The following is an 18,290-nucleotide window of genomic DNA, read 5'->3' as shown; positions in this document are numbered from 1 at the left end:
CCCCTGCTTTTCCTTTTGTACTTTTTAATATTTTTTTCATTTACACATAAAAATTTTTTTTAACCTTCTTTTAGAGTTTTGAGTTCCAGTTCTCTCCCACCCTCTCTTCCTTGCCCATCCTTGAGAAGGCAGGCAGTTTGATAAAGATTAAAAATATTCAGTCATGCAAAAGATACTTCCATATTTGCCATGTTGTGAAGGAAAACACAGACAAAAAATAAAGTCTAAAAAACAGTATGCTTTGATCTGCAGGATAGGCCTGGCTCCTCAGAGGAGGTTGCCAAGAAGAATAGTGTAAATGGGACAAGAGTTGGGGGGAGTTGGGATAAATAGGTGGGATTTTTTCCTTTTGTGAGAAGGATCTAGTTTGGTGTGTGATGATCAAGGGGTGTATGTGTGTGTGTGTTGAACTTTTCTAAAAAAGACTGGTCATGGGTTTTATGTACTGTATTATACAACAGGATTAAGGCCCTGAGGAATCAGGAGTCTTCTCACCAAGGAGGATATAGCAGAGAAGGAAACTGGGTTTTGAGAGTCCCAGTGGGGTAGGTGAAGTGGCCCCAAACAGCATATTGCCCGGAATTTTAAGGAGGAGAGGGTGAATCAGGTTTGACAGAGAAACAAATGAAAAAAAGAATTAGAAATGGAGGACATCCTGGTTAAGTAGAGAAGGGTAGGGTGAAGAATGGAGGGGGGGTGGGGGCCCAAGGAGCCCCCTCAAGGGCTAGGTGCTCCTCTTGGGGAAAGTCAACAAGAATGATGTCAAATCCTGGGATCTGTATGACACATGAAGATGCTTATTGCACTTGTATTTTTTATATTAAAGTTTGCTTGGTTTCTAATAAAATGACATTAAAGCATGTAATTTGCATTGGAAAAAAATCAATTCTGATTATTGAGAGTATAGTTCTTATGGGAAAAAAAATAACCACCCAATTTCATTGTACTGTGTGGAAATCCATCTTGTACAGTTTGTCTGAAAATGTTGCCACCTTTTACTCTATTCTCTTATGTAACAAACATTTTAATAATGTTTATTTTACTGTGTTGCTACCATTTATTTGCAGTTATTCTTCTCACGTAGAGCTACAATAGGTTAAAGTAAGAAGGAAAGAAAGTGAACCTGTTCCAATGGTTGGAACATAATTCCCATACCTAGAAAGCTGCATATATTTTATCTATGAAGAGTTGCATTACCTTCACCAGTAAAAATTGCAGGAGATAGTAAAATAATGTCATTATATTTGAAACAACTTAGGATGATCAGTTTCCTTGGAATCTCTTCCATCAAACGAGAATTTAGAGAAATACAAAGGAAAAGGTTAAATATTCTCATCTCTTGTTTTATGTGAAGAAACTGATAGCTCAAGTGACTTGAGGCTACACAGCTAATCAGTGGAAGATCTGAGCATGAGAACCTGTCCCAGCTACCAGTGAAGGATTTTTTCAGTGTACCATACTGAAACTGTAGTTAGAAGTTACGATATGGATGATTATGCATGCTAATCCAGTAAAGAGACTGAGAAGGGGAACCATGAGGAGAAAGACATTTCCTTTATCATAGAAACCCAGATAGGAGAACCTATACAGGAGACTTATCTGTGTGCATAGATAAATACATTAAAGATGTGGTTAGTAGTGTTGACTGCTGAAGTAGTAATACAGTTAAATAATTTCAACTTCATTTTTGTGAGTTCTGTCAGTCAATAGAAAGTACCTGTTAGAAAAAAGTTTTTTTGTTATGATGAAAAGTGCTAAGAAATGGAGGTACTGCTCTACTTAGCCACTCCTCATAATCAATTGATCTAACAAGTATTTCTTTTTTTGTTTGTTTGTTAATTAATTTATTTTTAGTTTCCAACATTCCACAAGATTTTGAGTTCCAAATTTTCTCTCCATCTCTCCCTTCCACCCCACCCCAAGATGGCATGCGTTTTGATTACTCCTTCTCCCAGTGTGGCCTCCCTTTTGTCATGCCCCCAGCCCCCTTTTTTTCTTTTTTGTGTTTTTTTTTTGAGGGCAATTGAGGATAAGTGACTTGCCCAAGGTCACATGGCTAGTTGTTTGTTTTTTGAGTATGCATGTGTGTATGTTAAGTGTCTGCAGACAGATTTGAACTCAGGTCCTCCTGACTCCAGGGCTGGTGCTCTCTTCAGTGTGCCACCTAGCTGCTCCTAAAAGGACTTTTTCTTTACTTTTTTGGAAGGGCAGTTGGGGTTAAGTGATTAAGTGGGTAAGTGATTTGCCCAAGGTCACACGGCTAGTAAGTGTTAAGTGTCTGAAGCTGGATTTGAAGTCAGGTCCTCCTGACTCCAGGGCCAATGCTCTATTGACTGCACCTCCCTGCCAAACTTTTTTTTTCTTTTTTAGTTTACATCTTTCATTTCCACAAGGTTTTGAGTTACAAATTTTCTCCTCATTTTTTCCTACCCCCCACCCCAAAATGGCGATCCCACTGAATATCCCCTCCCCCAATCTACTCTCTCCCATATCTTCCCCCACTCCCCCTATGACTTTTCCAGTAGGGCACGATGGATCTCTGTGCCCCAGTGCTTGTATATCTCATTTCCCAGTTACATGTAAAATTATATAGATATTTAAACATTTGATTTTAAAACTTTGAATTCCAGATTCTTTCCCTTCCTCCCTTATCACCCACCCTCACTGGGAAGATAAGCAGTTCAGTATAGGTTGTACATGTGTAGCTATGCAAAACATTTCCATAGTGGATGTATGGTAAAAGACTGACTATATTTCCCTCCATCTTATCCCACCCCCCACTTGTTCTATTCTCTACTTTGATCCCATCCCTTTTCAAAAGTGGGTACCTCCAACTTCCCTCCCCCCCAGCCTGCCCTGCCTTCCATTATCCCCCTCTCATCCCTTTCCCCTCTACTCTCCTGTAGGGTGAGATACCCTATATTTAGTGTGTATGTCATTCCACCCCTAAGCCAAATTCAATGAGAATAAGGTTGACTCATTCCCTTTTGCCTTCCTGTTCTTCCCCTCCATTGTAACAGTTTTCCCTTGCCTCTTCTATATGAGATAATTTACCCCATTCTATCTCTCCCCATGTCTCATTATATTTCTCTCTCACCTCTTAATTTCACCTTTTAAGTATATCCCTTCTTATTCAATTGGTCCTGTGCCCTCTATGTATACCTGTACACATATATAAACACACTCACATATGTATTCATATGCCCATATACCCTCCTATATAGACACGTGTGTGCACGTGCACATATATACATTTCTATTCTCTTTAACTGTTCTTATACTGAGAAAAGTTTCATAAGTTACAATTATCGTTTTTTCATGTAGGAGTATAAGTAGTTCAACTTTGATAAGTGGCTTATGCTTTCTTTTCCCTGTTTACCTTTTCATGCATCTCTTGCTTCTTGTATCTGAATGTCAGATTTTTTATTCAGCTCTGGTTTTTTCAGGAAGAATGCTTGAAAGTCCTCTGTTCCACTGAATGACCATATTTTCCCCTGAAACATGATACTCAGTTTTGCTGGGTAGGTGATTCTTGGTTTTAATCCCAGCTCCTTTGACCTCGGAATTATCACATTCCAAGCCCTTTGATCCCTCAGTGTAGAAGCTGCCAGATCCTGAGTTATCCTGACTGTGTTTCTACAATATTCAAATTGGTTCTTCCTGGCTGCTTGTAATATTCTCTCCTTGATCTGGGAATTTTGGAACCTGGCTATAATATTCCTAGCAGTTTTCTTTTTGGGATCTTTTTCAGGAGGTGATCAGTAGATTTTTTCAATCTCTATTTTGTCCTCTGGTTCTAAAACATCAAGGCAGTTTTCCTTGAGAATTTCTTAAGGATGATTTCTAGGTTCTTTCTTTGATCATGGCTTTCAGGTAGTCCAATAATTTTTAAATTATCTCTCTTGGATCTATTTTCCAGGTCAGTGGTTTTTACAGTATGATATGTCACATTGCCTTCTATTCTTTCATTTGTTTGGATCTGTTTAATAGTATCTTGATTTCTCATAAAGTCACTAGCTTCCATTTGCTCCAATCTAATTCTGAAGGAATGATTCTCCTCAGTGAGCTTTTGAGATTATTTTTCCATCTGGCAAATTTGGCTTTTTAGGGCATTCTTCTCCTCATTGCCTTTTGGAGCTTCTTTTGCCATTTGAGTTAGTCTATGTTTTAAGGTGTTATTTCCTTCAGTCAGGTTGTTGACTCTCATTTCATAATTTTCTTGCTTTGTTCTCATTTCTCTTCCCAATTTTTCCTCCCTCTCTTATTTGGTTTTCAGAATCCTTTCTAAGCTCCTCTATGGGCTGTATTCAGCTCGTATTTTTCTTGGAAGCTTTTGGTACAGGACTTTGCTGTCTTCCTCCTGTTCCATGCTTTGGTCATTTTTGTCCCCAAAATAAGAGGCTAATGTTGGATTTCTCTGTTCCTTCCTTTGCTTGCTCATGTTGTCACTCAATTACTTGACTTTTGAGCCTTTTGCCACAATAGAACTTTGCTACCAGGAATGGGAGCTTTGTCCCAAATCACTGGGGTTTTCTCATCTGCTGGAGCTACCGTGTTTCCCCGATAATAAGACCTATCCCGAAAATAAGCCCTCCCCTTACTGTGTAAGATTCCTCTAAAATAAGCCCTCCCCCGAAAATAAGCCCTATTGAGATTGCTACTGTAGTGAAGGTGATCCCCTGCGCTACACGCTACATTACGGTACACTCTGTATGCACCGTCCGGTCCCCCCCCCCCCCTGCCAACCCCCGGTGAAACGCCGCACTCCGAGCTGCATCCAATCAGAGCTGCAGCAGTGAGTGCGTCATCCTGTTCTTCCCCAGTGATTTGCTTGCTGGCGCCATTGAGAGCAGTGCCGCGGAGGAGAGCTTAGGCAGGACAACATAAGCCCTCCCCTGAAAATAAGCCCTCTGGTGTTTTTCTGTCCAAAAAAATTAATAAGACAGTGTCTTATTATCGGGGAAACACGGTATTAGTTGGGTGCCCTCTTTGAAGCCTCCACACACTGTCTGGCGAACTGGTTACATACCCCAGGACCTCCACCCAAGACAGGGATCCAGATCCAAGCAGGTTAAAGCAAGAGCAGTTACCCCTCAGACTGGTCACTTGGTCTCCCTACAATTTGCAGGCCTGGCTAGGGCTGCACGCCCCTTGGAGCCTCAGCTGCTTCTCACCCTGGGGGCAAAGACTGGATCCTCCCCTCCCAAATTCCCTGTTCCCTCAAAGTCTGCACTGACCTCTCACTTTATCTTTGTCATCTATGGGTTGATAGTTCTGGAAACCATCACAGCTTCTGGTGATCTGAAGCCCCTCTAGCCGGTGGCTGGTCAAGCCGCCCTGAGGCTAAACCCCTGGCTCATGTGGGGCTGGCCTTGGCTCCCAGAGTACTTGCTGTGCTGGCCCCTTCCTGCTGGCCTGCTGGGCTGTCTTCAGTGTGAGATTAGCTTCTCTCATTTTGTGGGTTCTGTAGCTCCAAGTAATTTTTTACATGAATTGGAGGAGGTGGAAGCCAGAGCCACGCAGAACTCCTGTTTCTTCTCTGCCATCTTCCCTATCCTCCTTTCTTATAGGGCACGATAAATTTTTAAACCTCATCACCTGTATCTGTATCTTATTTCCCAGTGGCATATAAAAACAGTTTTTAACATTTGTTTTTAAAACTTTTGAGTTCCAAATTTTCTCCCTTTTTTCCCCACCCACCCTCATTGAGAAGTAAGCAGTTCAATATAGGTTATATATGGGTGGTTATACAAAACACCATTATAGTCATGTTGTGAAAGAGTATTTCCCTCCATCCTATCATGTCCCACTCTTAGCATATTTTCTCCTTTGACTGCCCCTTTTCAAAAGTGTTTGCTTCTAACTATGCCCTCCCCCAGTCTGCCCTCTCTTCTATCATTCCCCCCTTCTCCCATCTGCTTTCTGCCTACTCCCTGTAGGGTAAGATACCCAGTTGAATGTCTTCCTCAAGCCAAATCCAATTAGAATAAGGTTCAGTCATTCCTCCTCACCCTGCCCCCCCTTCCCCTCATTGTGAAACCTTTTTCTTGCTTCTTTTATGTGAGATAATTTACCCTATTCTGTTTCTCCCTTTCTACTTTTCCCAATATATTCCTATCTCACACCTTAATTTTATTTTTTAGATATCATCTCTTCATATGCAACTCACCCTGTGCCCTCTATTTATCTATCTATATATGTATTTCCTCCAGCTACCCTAAATCTGAGAAAGGTCTCATTAGTTACAAATATCACCTTGGCATGTAGGAGTATAAACGGTCCAACTTTAATAAGTCCCTTATGATTTCCCTTTCCTGTTTACGTTTTCATGCTTCTCTTGAGTCTTGAATTTGAAAGTCAGATTTCCTGTTCAGCTGTGGTTTTTTGAACAAGAATGCTTGAAAGTCCTCTATTTCATTGACTGTCCATTCACACACACACATACACACACACGCACACACACCCTGCCCCTGAAGTATAGTTTTGCTGGGTAGGTGATTTTTGGTTTTAATCCTAGCTCTTTTAACCTCCAGGATATCATACTCTAAGCCCTTTAATCTCTTAACGTAGAAGCTGTTAGATCTTGTGTTATCCTGACTGTGGCTCCACAATACTTGAATTGTTCCTTTCTGACTGCTTGCAGTATTTTCTCCTTGACCTGGGGACTCTGGAATTTGGCTATAATATTCCTAGTTTTCCTTTTGGAATCTCTTTCAAGAGGCAGTTGGTGGATTCAATTTCTGTTTTCCCCTCTAGTTCTAGAATATCAGGGCACTTTTCCTTAATAATTTCTTTAAGATGATATTAGGTTCTTTTTTTGATCATGGCTTTCAGGTAGTCCAATAATTTCTAAATTCTCTCTCCTGGATCTATTTTCCAGGTAAGTGGTTTTCCAATGAGATATTTCACATTATCTTCAATTTTTTCATTCTTTTGTTTCTTGTATAATTTCTTGATTTCTCATAATGTCATTAGCATCCATTTGTTCCATTTTAATTTTGAGGGAATATTTTTCTTCAATGAGCTTTTGGACCTCCTTTTCCATTTGGTCAGTTCTGCTTTTTAAGGCGTTCTCCTCATTGGCTTTTTGGACCTCTTTTCCCATTTGAGTTAGTCTTTCTAACTCTTTTTCAAGGTAGGACTCTGCTTCCAGCAGGGATGGGGGTGGGTGTACTGTCCCAGGCTTCAGGGGTTTGTATCAGCCCCTGAATCCTCCACCATCTGTGGGCCCAGAGCCCTGAAAGCAGCTGTTGCTGCTGTCACTGCAGCCACCACCGCTGCCCCGCTGGGACTGGACTCTAGCCAGACTGCACTCCTCTTTCAGCCAGGTCCCACAGAGTTTTCTTATTGACCTTCTGTGCTCTCTTTGGAGTTTGTGGGTTGATCAGTCTGGAAACTGCCACAACTGCCAGTGACTCAAGTCTCACAAGGCCTGTTACTGCCTTGTCTGTGCTGGCACAGGCCACACCAGACTGTGCTCCGCTACCAGCCTGGTGCGATATATACCCTTCTTGGCAACCTTCCAGGTTGTCTTGGGCTGGATATTTGCTTAACTCTGTCATTTTGTGGGTTCTATAACTCAAGAAAACAGTTTTTTTTTTTAATTAGAACTTATCCAAGGTCACACAGCTAGTAAGTGTGTCAAGTGTCTGAGGCCAGATGTGACCTCAGGTCCTTCTGACTCCAGGGCTGGTGCTTTATTCACTGTGCCACCTCGCTACCCTGAGTCATTTTTTACAGGTATTTGCAGGGATTTGGGGGGGGAGAGCACAAGTAAGTCCCTATTCTTTCTCTGCCATCTTCTCAATAAGTATTTCTTAAGCTCTGCTGTGAGTCCAACCCTGAACTAGGCATTAGATTGTTGGTTTGCTTGTTTATTTTGTTTAGATCTGTAATTTCATCTTAGTTTAGGGAACCCACAGTGTGGAAATTACCTCCACTGATAAAGCTATGCTTCACATCTGTAAAAGAAAGTCTTAGAATTGCCTGAGACAGTGACAGTTTGTGATTTGCCTAGTGTTACATAGGGCAGTAAGTTTAAGAGCCAGGATTTTAATTTAGGTTTTTGTGACGGGAACCAGTACTCCTATTAACTATGCTGTGCCCCTGTGTATTGTTCTGGGATAATAAAGAGACACAAAATAGTTGCTGCCAGCAGGGATCTCAAATTATAATGGACCTAGAGAAAATATGTATACAAAGAGGTAAACTGATAAAAAATACAATGTAATTTCTAGGGAGGAGGGAATAACAGTTGGGCAAATCAGAAAAGTTTTCTTGGTGCTACTTGCACTAAATATTAAAGGAACATCCAAATAGCAGAGAAAATGAGGAGTTGGGATGGGAGTGTGTTTAGAGGTATGGAATTCAGAGATAGTATTTCAAGCAGAGTAACAATAGCAAGTAGGTTCCATTTGCATGGAACAGTGTGTGAAGGGAGTGAGCAATCTTTAATTATCCTGGAAATAAAGGTGGTAGAGTACTTTAAATGTCAAACAGAGGAGTTTATATTTCATTCTAGATTCTAGGAACTGGAGGTTAAGAGGAGAGTTACCAAAACTTCTTGAACAATCTTAGGAATATATATTTGGCAACCTTGGAGGATGTTTTGGAGAGGGAAGAAACTGGAGGCAGGGTGACCAGTTAGCCACTCCAGGCAGGAGACGATGAAAGCTTAAATTAAATGGGTATGGTTAAGTGGCTGCAAGAAATATTCTTGAGGCTTAGGAACTAACATTAATTAAGAGGGGAGAGGACAGTGGTTGAAAGGGGAGATTTAAGAATGACTCTTAGATTGCAGACTTGAGTGACTAGAAGGGTAGTGGGTACCCTCATGTATCAGCAATGCCATATTCACAATGCCTATAGAGATTACAAATATGCTGATATAATTATCCATCACAAAATACGTCAGGTTTGCCATTTGGGGAAATAAACTAGAAAATTTATTAAGATACCAAAAGACTGAATCCCAAAACCAGAAAGTGAAAGCCATCAGAGTAGTTATGATATTGGCACAGGTAGATAAAGTAGAAAGCACCCACATTTTCAAGCCTTTAAAACAGAACAGGCTACCTCAGGCAAAGGTCCTCCTCTCCCCACTCACAGCAACCACCCAGCATGCTCCCAGCAGCTCCGGCCCCTGGCAGTCCTCAGCAGGAGTCCTAACTCAAAAAGAAAAAAAAAAAGGCAACTGCCACCAACTGCCAACCACAGGACCGTTAGCTCGGCTTTTTTTTTTTCTTGCTCTGCTATGTCAGCACGTCCATGGGGCATGGGAGATCTTTAAATCCCATAACCCTTACACCTCATCAGAAATAGGAAAGCTAGGGAAAAGAGTGTTTCAGGGGAAAGATAATGAGTTTTACTTACCCCTAGCTAATGAAGTACTTAAATATTGCCATAATGAGTTGTATGAAGTCTTAAAAAAATCTTAGTTTTAAGCCAAAACCACTAGTAGCAAACCAGTCTGTCCGAAGTTTCCTCCTGTTGTTGAGAAAAGGAAATATGTGCTGCAAGAAAATAATGTTTCTTTCAAATTTGAATGTACAGGAAATGTGGGGAAATGTTATATTATTCTTATGTTAAAAACAGGTTAAAAAAACCATATTGTGAATTTAGGTACTGCTTTATGGAAACAACTTATGTTGAATTTAGTTGTCTAGTTAATTGCTATTTCCATCTCAGGAATTGATTATTATTTGCATTATTCCCATTAGTGTAATCGCTCAAATTCCTCTTCTCCTGTGGACAAACTTAATCAGCCTCGTCTAACCAAACTGACTCGGATGCGCACTGATAAGAAGAGTGAATTCTTAAAAACTTTGAAAAGGGACAGAGTGGAGGAAGAACATGAAGATGGAAGTCATATTGGACCAGAAAAGGTAACTGAGTTTATAAAACCTTTGATTGATGCAGTTTAATTGCAGGCACATTCATTTATCAGTTGGACTGTTAATACAGATCAGTTTATGCACATAAGTCAGTGTGCTGAGAATAATTTTAATACATGAAATTAATGATTATAACAGGTGACTTACTTGGTACATGAGATGACAGTTAAGAAATTGTGGTTGATGAAAGTATATTTGTGACATAGATTGTTATGCCACAAGAAATAATATAAAGAAATTAAGACATGCAGAGAGAATAAAGAAAAATGAAAAGAACTACATGGAAACAAAGTTGTTTCATTATTGTTATTTTGGACTATGCATAATATACACTGGTGTAGGCATTTCTAGTGAGCACAACCTTCCTCTAGCAATGCAAGTAGGCACCTGCTCTCTAACCGTGTAAAGCATTGAGAGCCATCATGTATCAGAGACAAGAATTGAACCCAGGTATTCCTGTCTCTAAGGCTTTATCTCTTCTCTATATGCTGTATTGCCTCTGATTATAACTAAATATTAATAGTACTCTAATGATTGTGTGATTATATTGATTTGGGGTTCTTTCCAGTAATTTAGATCTCAGCCAGTCCTTGACTACCTGTCCTGTGGTAACTCTTGTTCATGAATAAAAATACCAGTGATGAGGGAAGGGGAAAAAGAACTTGTGAACAAATAAGATGTTTGATAAATTCATTAAGCCAATAACATTTTTTCAAGCTAATGATGGATATTTGATTTTATATACTTAAACTTTTATGTATAATGGACATTTCTCATGGTCATAATAAAAGCTTTTATCAGTAATAGTGGGAAAAAATAATGATAACTGTCATTTATGTAATATTTAGGGCAGCTAGGTATAGGATAGAGTCTAGGTCTTGGATAGGGTGCTGGGCCTGGAGTTAGGAAGGCTTATCTTGCCGAGTTCAAATCTGATCTCAGACACTTACTAGCTGTGTGACCCTGGTTAAGTCACTTAAGCCTTTTTACCTCTGTTTCTTCATATGTCATATGGCAAACCACTCGAGATTTGCCAAGAAAATCCAAATGGGATCCCGAAGATAGACTTGACTGAATAACAATAAGATGTAGTACTAAAGCACACAAGCACTATGCTAATGGTTTGACATTTAGCTTCTTTGGTCCTCACAACAACCCTGGGAGGTAGGTGCTAGTAATATTCTCATTTTCCAGATGAGAAAACTGAAGCAAACAGTGTAAGTAACATGCCCAGAGTCACATAGCTAATAAGTGTTTGAGGCTGGGTTCAAACTCTGGTCTTAATGATTCTATCTTTTCTGCCACCTAGCTTCTAAGAGGGGGCTTGAGGAAATGAGGGAGGGAGAAAAAATGTGTTTTACCTTTTTTCTACTGAAGTAAACCTTCTTGATTAGTTTGTAACTCTTGGTTCTCTGAATTTGCATTCTTGTTTTGTTTGTTTGGCCTTGCCTTAACTTCCATTCATCTTTCCACTTGAGTTCCATAGAGTAGATGTCATCCTCTAATACATTCTATCCTCTTTGGTGAGGAACAGAAGAAATAAAATAGCCATTGCCAGTTGCTACAATCATGAATCTGTCTTCCTGTCAGGGCAAGTTATCAGTTCTTTTAAAAGCATCTATTACTTCTAAGAAATACATCCTACAATTCTGGCAGGAAAGCCTCATGCTGGCAGAAATCCCTGACTGGAATATAGTCTTACTCCATTACTCTTTAAGAAATAATATAGCTTGACTATCATTGCAGGCAAGCAATATTGCCTTTCTCCTGAAGTATTTTCAACAGTATAAAAAATCTATGAGAAGGCTAAAAATGTAAAATAGTTATAGGAGACTACAGTATGAGAAAAATGATTTGAAGCACCTGAAATTTTTAATTTGGACACACTTCTTTGAGATTATTCTAAAGGAAGTCAAAGGGAAACATGATTTATAAAAAATAAATTCATTTGAGTGATGTTTATTTTATACCAGTGCTATACCTAAAGTTTCAAAAGCTCCCAGGGAATTGGTGGGATTTATGATAGTTTCACTGGTAAATTTCACATGTTGCATCTCAAATTTGTGAATAATTATTTTAAGATGTGTATCAAAAAATTTTAGAAAGTATTTTATAATTCTCTGCAGATCTTTTGTGATGTGTAATTGTAACTTTTTACTCTCCGAAATTATTAGGATGATGACTCATTTAATTTGCATAATAGCAACAACACTCGCCATGAAAGGGACATAAACCGAAATTTTGATGAAAATGAAATTTCACAAGAAAATGGCAATGCCTCCATGATTTCCCAACAGATCATTCGGTCTTCTACCTTTCCACAAGCTGATGTCCTTTCAAGTTCACTTGAGGCAGAACATAGGTTAGTATTAAATTCCATTATCTTTTACTTTGTCAAAAATCATTATTTCCTGTAACTATTGATGGTAAAGCTCATTTCAAAGAATGTTTGATTTTTGTAGCCTTCAGAAATGTTTTTAAGGTAGTGAAAATTTGCTGCTCTTCTCCACTAATTTGAAATTGAAGGTAATTTAAACTAAAACTTGATCTTTGGATTGTCTGAAGAAAGTTTGCATAGTAATGAGTGGTATAATAAAATCAGTGGCACAGTATTTAATGAATTACCTTCAAGCATATGATATCTATGTGTAATCATACACATATTATGTATCTGTTAAGAACCATCTGATTAGATCTCTTGTTAGCTACCAATTTGTGTAACTATATTCTTGAAAGCAATACACATATCCTTAGATATTTCAGCTCTTTGCTGGCTTCACACCTCAATCATTCTGAAATAGCTAATATTTTTTTTCTGCTTGTTTTTCTGATTTGAAGTAATCTTGATTCCATCATCATTGAAATGGCACGTAGAGACCAACCACTATTTCAGAGGAGCTATGATGAAATAGGCTTCCCTTCTCTTGACAAAGAGGTGAAGAAGTGCAGAATGAAACATATTTTTAGACAAGTTTAATTTGTAGATTTGTTTAATTAGGTTTATTTATGAGAAACATTTTAGCTGGTATCTCTGCCTTCTTTGGGGGATGATGAGGAGCAGGGGGAGTGTAGGGATAGTAGTTAAAAAAAATTAAGGATGAGTGTCAGCGAAGCACCAAAAAAGATGCACAGAAGAGAGAATATGGGAAGTTTGGACAAATGGGATAGTTTGGGAACTAAGTGATACATTAATTGTATGCTTTGAAGGAGCAGAAAGGGAGATAAGTTTTATATGGTAGAGTCAGTTTCATCTTCCAAGTTCCTTTTTTTTGTTCTATGTAGAAACCCTCATGTTTGCTGGTATTCAGATTATCAAAAGATTAATTTTTTTTAAATGCACCTCATCTTAGCTTGTACTACTGTCATTAGGGGAAATCTCAGTGATTGTAAGCCTTAAATACTTCAAGTGTAATAATAGCTTATCTTTATGTAGAACTCTAAGATTTGAAAAGCACTGTGTATAGATGATCTCATTTAATTTTCAAAAAAACCATGTGAAGTAAGGATTCTTCTATGATAGATGGGAAAGTGAGGCTAAAAGAGGTTAAGGGAATTGCTTAGAGTCACGTAGAGATGGATTTGAATTCTGGTCTTTCTGACTCCAAGTCCAACGCCTTTTTTTACTTTACCATATTACAAACTCTGTAGTATTAGTTGTTGAATTTTATGGGTAATAGGATAAATTTCATATTGACTTTTGCAGTCTTAAGATAACAAAGTGACATGGTAGACACTACCAGTAAATATCCATTTTATTTTTTTTTTTTTTTTTTTTGGCCTATGTCCATTATGGCAGGAATGTAAAAGTTGAAAGATTAGGGTTAAGGTTGATAATAATTAACTCTGCCCTTCAGTTATCTTAATTGAGGGCATGATTTTGCTTAAGGATAATTCTGTGCCTTCTTTCCAATGATACACAGAATTTTGTTTCATTATTTATCCCACTCGACCTCTTTTTTAATAATCGAACATGACTTACTACTAGAACAAAAAATTATCTAAGAATGGTAATTAGAATACTTTTTAAAAGTAGGAAAGGAAATATTTCTTTTATAACTTGTGCCATATCATTTAGGCAATCAAGTGCTAATGAGTGTTATTTTATTGAATTATTCTCAGATTTATGTCTTACTTTTACCTATTAAATTTTAAGTTCCTTGATGTCAGGAAATTGATGAATCTTATGAGTACACAAAAAGTTACTAAAAAAAATACTTATTGATCTATTATCAGGAACATGGAGTTGATTTTATTAATGAGAGATAAACTCCTTGAACCAAGTTCTATATTGAGCTTTTGTAATCTCTTAGGGGGGAACAAGTGTTATTCATGTCCATTTTTAACCTTTCTCTTCAAAGATTGATTGAAACATCCCGCTCTAACCAGTGCTGTTTTGCAGTAACATAACTAGCTTGAGATTCAGGTCTCCTTGGGCTTCCTGATTCATGGATAATACTTCATCCAAGAATTTTTATTAATTGATTTGATTGGAAGAATTGCTAGGTAGGCTCAGAGTGATATCTACTACCTTATTCTAGTCCAATGTGATATTAGCCCATATTGGGTAGGTTCTCCTTATTGCTGACTTTTTCTTGAGGGGTGAAGGTGGGGTGACTGGGGGTCAGGAGCTATTACCAGCCATAGGAAGGATGTGAAGGGGAGGTTGTGTGGAACTTTTTTCTCCCCCAAGCTGCCCATTGTGCTAGAAACAGTGTCTGAGGAAAAAGGGGGCTAGTCAATATTACACACGCATGTCTATATATACACACACATATATAACTATATTACCATACATACATATATACACACATCATATATATAGTTTTTATATGTAACTATATAGTTATAGTTTTTGAAATGTTATATTGCTTTAAAGACCTAATTTTTTTAATAGTCTTGATTTTGGCTGCCATGAAATAACATTTACAACCTAGTTTCCTGGCATATGTCTTCTAATATTATACTTTTGTTAAATAATGATATCAGCTAGAATAACCCTATAATTTTATCCTTGTATAGGAGATCTCTGCATCTCAGTCATTTTAGCTTCTTTTTTCTAGTCTGTGTCAGACTTTCTAATGCTTTGTGTATCCATATGCATTAAAGAACAGATTTTATGGAACCTAACCTTGTATAGGTAGAACATGCTTAAAAGTAGAATGGTAAGCAATAGATCATGTCATATAATAGATCGTAACAAACTGTGTTATAGGTATTGACTGAAAATTGATTATGACTTTTGTTAACACCTGATGCTTTCCTGGACTCACACTTAGATTCTATGGTGAAGAATCTATTTACCAGCTATTTGTAATTATTTCACACACTTGTTCTTCTGCTCTTTTTGAATTTAACTTTTTTTTTTTTTGTGACAAAACCCTTTGGCTTTGAACTGAATTGTCTCCCTGGCTCACTTAGTTACTAATTAATGATACCATCACTTGTTCTGATCCCTGATGATACCTTTTTTGTTTTTGGAGGGCTGGAAGGGCATAGTTTTGCTTTGGTCTAATTTTATTCCTCTATTTTTATAACTTTTAACCATACGCAACATTTTGTTTGATTGTAACAGAATAAGCTGATTTTTCTTGGCAGTATTTTATAACAGGCTCCAAAAAGTTCTAGAGTCACAACTGAGAATAATTCAATACTCTTAAAGATCTAGGATTTCATTGTTATGGGTTCTCCCACTAACAGTGCAAGATCTGAATCCTTACACACATAGACATGCACACACACACACACACTTACCCTCCTTTATAAACTGGTGTTCATGAGTTGCTGTGACCCCCCCAAAAAAAATCATCTGATGAGCAGTCTTCTGTAGGTTAAGCTTCTCTGAACTTGGTTAGGCAGAATTTTAAACCTAATAGAATGACAGGCGTACAAGTATATTACTGGCCTCGAATTCCATAGCCTATCCAACCTAGCTAGAAACTGAATGTTCCTTCAAAAACCCCATAGTTATATCTGTACCATGAAACATTTGGAATTCCTGCTTTAAAAACTTCTCTCCCTGCATGTGGACCTATCTTCTCACCATGGCTTTGGATGAAGATCATTTTATTCTTAAGAAATATAGCCCATGTATTTGAGTTCTGACCTAAAGTAATCACTTCCCTACCCATGGACTTATATGGTAGTGGAAAAAATTTACTATTTTATCCTTTGATTCATACCATAACTCCTATTTTGCACTTCCTCACGTACTTTCCCTCACCAGTTTTTTCTCACTTATTTTCTGGTGTCATTTTGCTTCAGTGATGACAGAGGTCTTTTACATTAGTCTGGAGTCTTGCCTTCCTTGTGATAGATATCTTGAAAATTTGTTCCTGAGTTTTTTTGAAATTGTTCTCTCCAGCATGGATTTCCTTAATATGTATTTGGTTTGTTTTAGCCACTTTCCCCAACTTCATTATTTTGAGTACAATTTCTTTTTCCTCATCATTGGATACAGAAATGCTAGTATCTTGATGTGATGACACTTACAATAATGAGACTAGTTTACTGTATTGTATATATTAAATGTTTCATTAAAACTTCCCTCCATGGCTTCGGGTTTTTTCTCTATAGTAGTACAATTTTATACTTTAAACATGATGTATTTTAAATTTTACTAAATGAAATAATAGTTACTCATACCATAGTTGTTTGTAATTTTAATGATTATGATATTTTACGTAAGTAGATAGAGGTAGCATAACATAGTGTATTATGAGCTAGTCTTGGAGCCAGGAAGATCTGGGTTCAAGTCTTAACTCTGGTAATACTGGCCCTTTGATCCCTGTGTAAGTCACTTAACTGTCAGTGACCCTACAACTCTGTAAGTTGCAGAACAACTGCCAGTGTGCTTTGGTAGAAGGAGTTTCCTCTTTGGTGAACTCCTTATATCAGTGAAATCAAAGGTCCAGACTTCCTATTCCCCTCACTCCAGTCAGCTAGATACCACATTTTTAATAGACGTTACATCAAATCTTATTGAATATAAAGTGGGATAACTTAAATAAGGAGGTGGTGGTTACACATTTGTTGAGTGCCTATTCTGTCCAAAGCATCAAGGTAGGTGTTGGTAGTTTAAATACTTGGAGGCCACATTGCCTCTATATTAGTGTGTTCACTTATATTGGCTCATGTGGATGGTTTTTACCATGAGTGTCCTTTTGAGATTAAAAAGTATGACTGCGTATACACACTTTGGGAAATGTATGTCTTTTCCAAATGTTTTCTTTTCTGAAGGACATCTTAATTCATAGATTGTATTTCACATTGTCATGAGAACTGAAATAGCAGTTTCAGGATTGCTTTAGAAGTAGAAAAATCTGGTGTATGACAAGCTAATGGAAAGAAAAGTAATGCTACTACTCCCTGTAATCTTTGGCAAACTTTTAGTTATCTTAACCCAAAGATTTTAGTTGATGGGTATTTTTGAAACCAGGTTTGAGACAAAGCAATTTTATTTCCATTCAGACTTAACTTTAGATTCTTTTTGCCAGTTGAGCACTGATAGATATTGGTTCCATATCTACTTAAGTATATAATAAATGTTTTCCTACTTGAGGCAAAGCGTTTTTATCACATTTTATTTCAAGTCTTATTTCTTTTTTTTTAAGGTTGTTAAAGGAGATGGGTTGGCAGGAAGACAGTGAAAATGACGAAACATGTGCTCCCTTAACAGAGGATGAGATGAGGGAATTCCAAGTTATTAGTGAACAGGTAATAACTATAATTTATTATAAGGGACAGGTATTCCTTACAATTTCATTTACTTATTCAAAATGACATGAGTAAAGATAAGCAGTTTTATTTAGGATTCTAAATGAGTAGAATGTGCTTTTTATTCAGAGGAATGCACAACTTTAGGTTGAAGAGTTGTGGGTATATTTTGCTTTAAAAGTAGCAGTACTAATAAGCTTTTTAGCCTAGTTGCTGTAATAATGCTGTTCTTTTACTTTCTTATAACTCAGGAAGTAATCTTTGTAGAATGAAGCAGATCACTATGTAATTCCCCCCAGTGATATAATGGAATAATGTTTAATACTATTTTAGCTTTATCATATTTATAAAGGGGAAAAAAATTAAAAAGTAGGATAGGGCCTTGCATAATTTCTGCAAAAAATATATTTGGAGGCTATAGTATTCTTCAAAATATATATTATTTTCCAAGCATAATATTTTAACTTTCAGATCTCTTGTTTTGCAAAGAAAAACAATTTTCATTCTAAAACTTTGCATTTTATTATCTCCATCTTCTCAGTATTTCATTAGATTTGGTGATGGCATGGTATATGTGCTCAACTCCACCTCAGTTTTTAATATTTCTTTTAGAATGCTTTTCTCTCCCCCTCTCCCGTCCCCCCCCCCCCTCTCCCTCTCTCTCTCTCTCTCTCTCTCTCTCTC

The 18,290-nt window shown here is 37.6% G+C and overlaps 1 protein-coding gene across 2 annotated transcripts in view; it reads left to right on the top strand.

Moving 5' to 3' along the window:
- Positions 1 to 18,290, top strand: part of GPBP1 (GC-rich promoter binding protein 1) — a 141,907-nt gene that overhangs the window by 119,985 nt on the left and 3,632 nt on the right. For both annotated transcript variants that reach the window (XM_069096461.1, XM_069096462.1), the window contains 3 exons: positions 9,720 to 9,884; positions 12,068 to 12,255; positions 17,504 to 17,606. In XM_069096461.1, coding sequence (XP_068952562.1) covers positions 9,720 to 9,884; positions 12,068 to 12,255; positions 17,504 to 17,606 — 456 coding nt within the window. The remainder of the gene's footprint in view (positions 1 to 9,719; positions 9,885 to 12,067; positions 12,256 to 17,503; positions 17,607 to 18,290) is intronic.

This window comes from Petaurus breviceps, unplaced genomic scaffold (genome assembly GCF_028583685.1).
Source record: "Petaurus breviceps papuanus isolate PSGF00001 unplaced genomic scaffold, PetGlider_PUasm1.0 229, whole genome shotgun sequence".
Classification (NCBI taxonomy): domain Eukaryota; kingdom Metazoa; phylum Chordata; class Mammalia; order Diprotodontia; family Petauridae; genus Petaurus; species Petaurus breviceps.
This window is presented reverse-complemented; position numbering and strand designations above follow the sequence as displayed.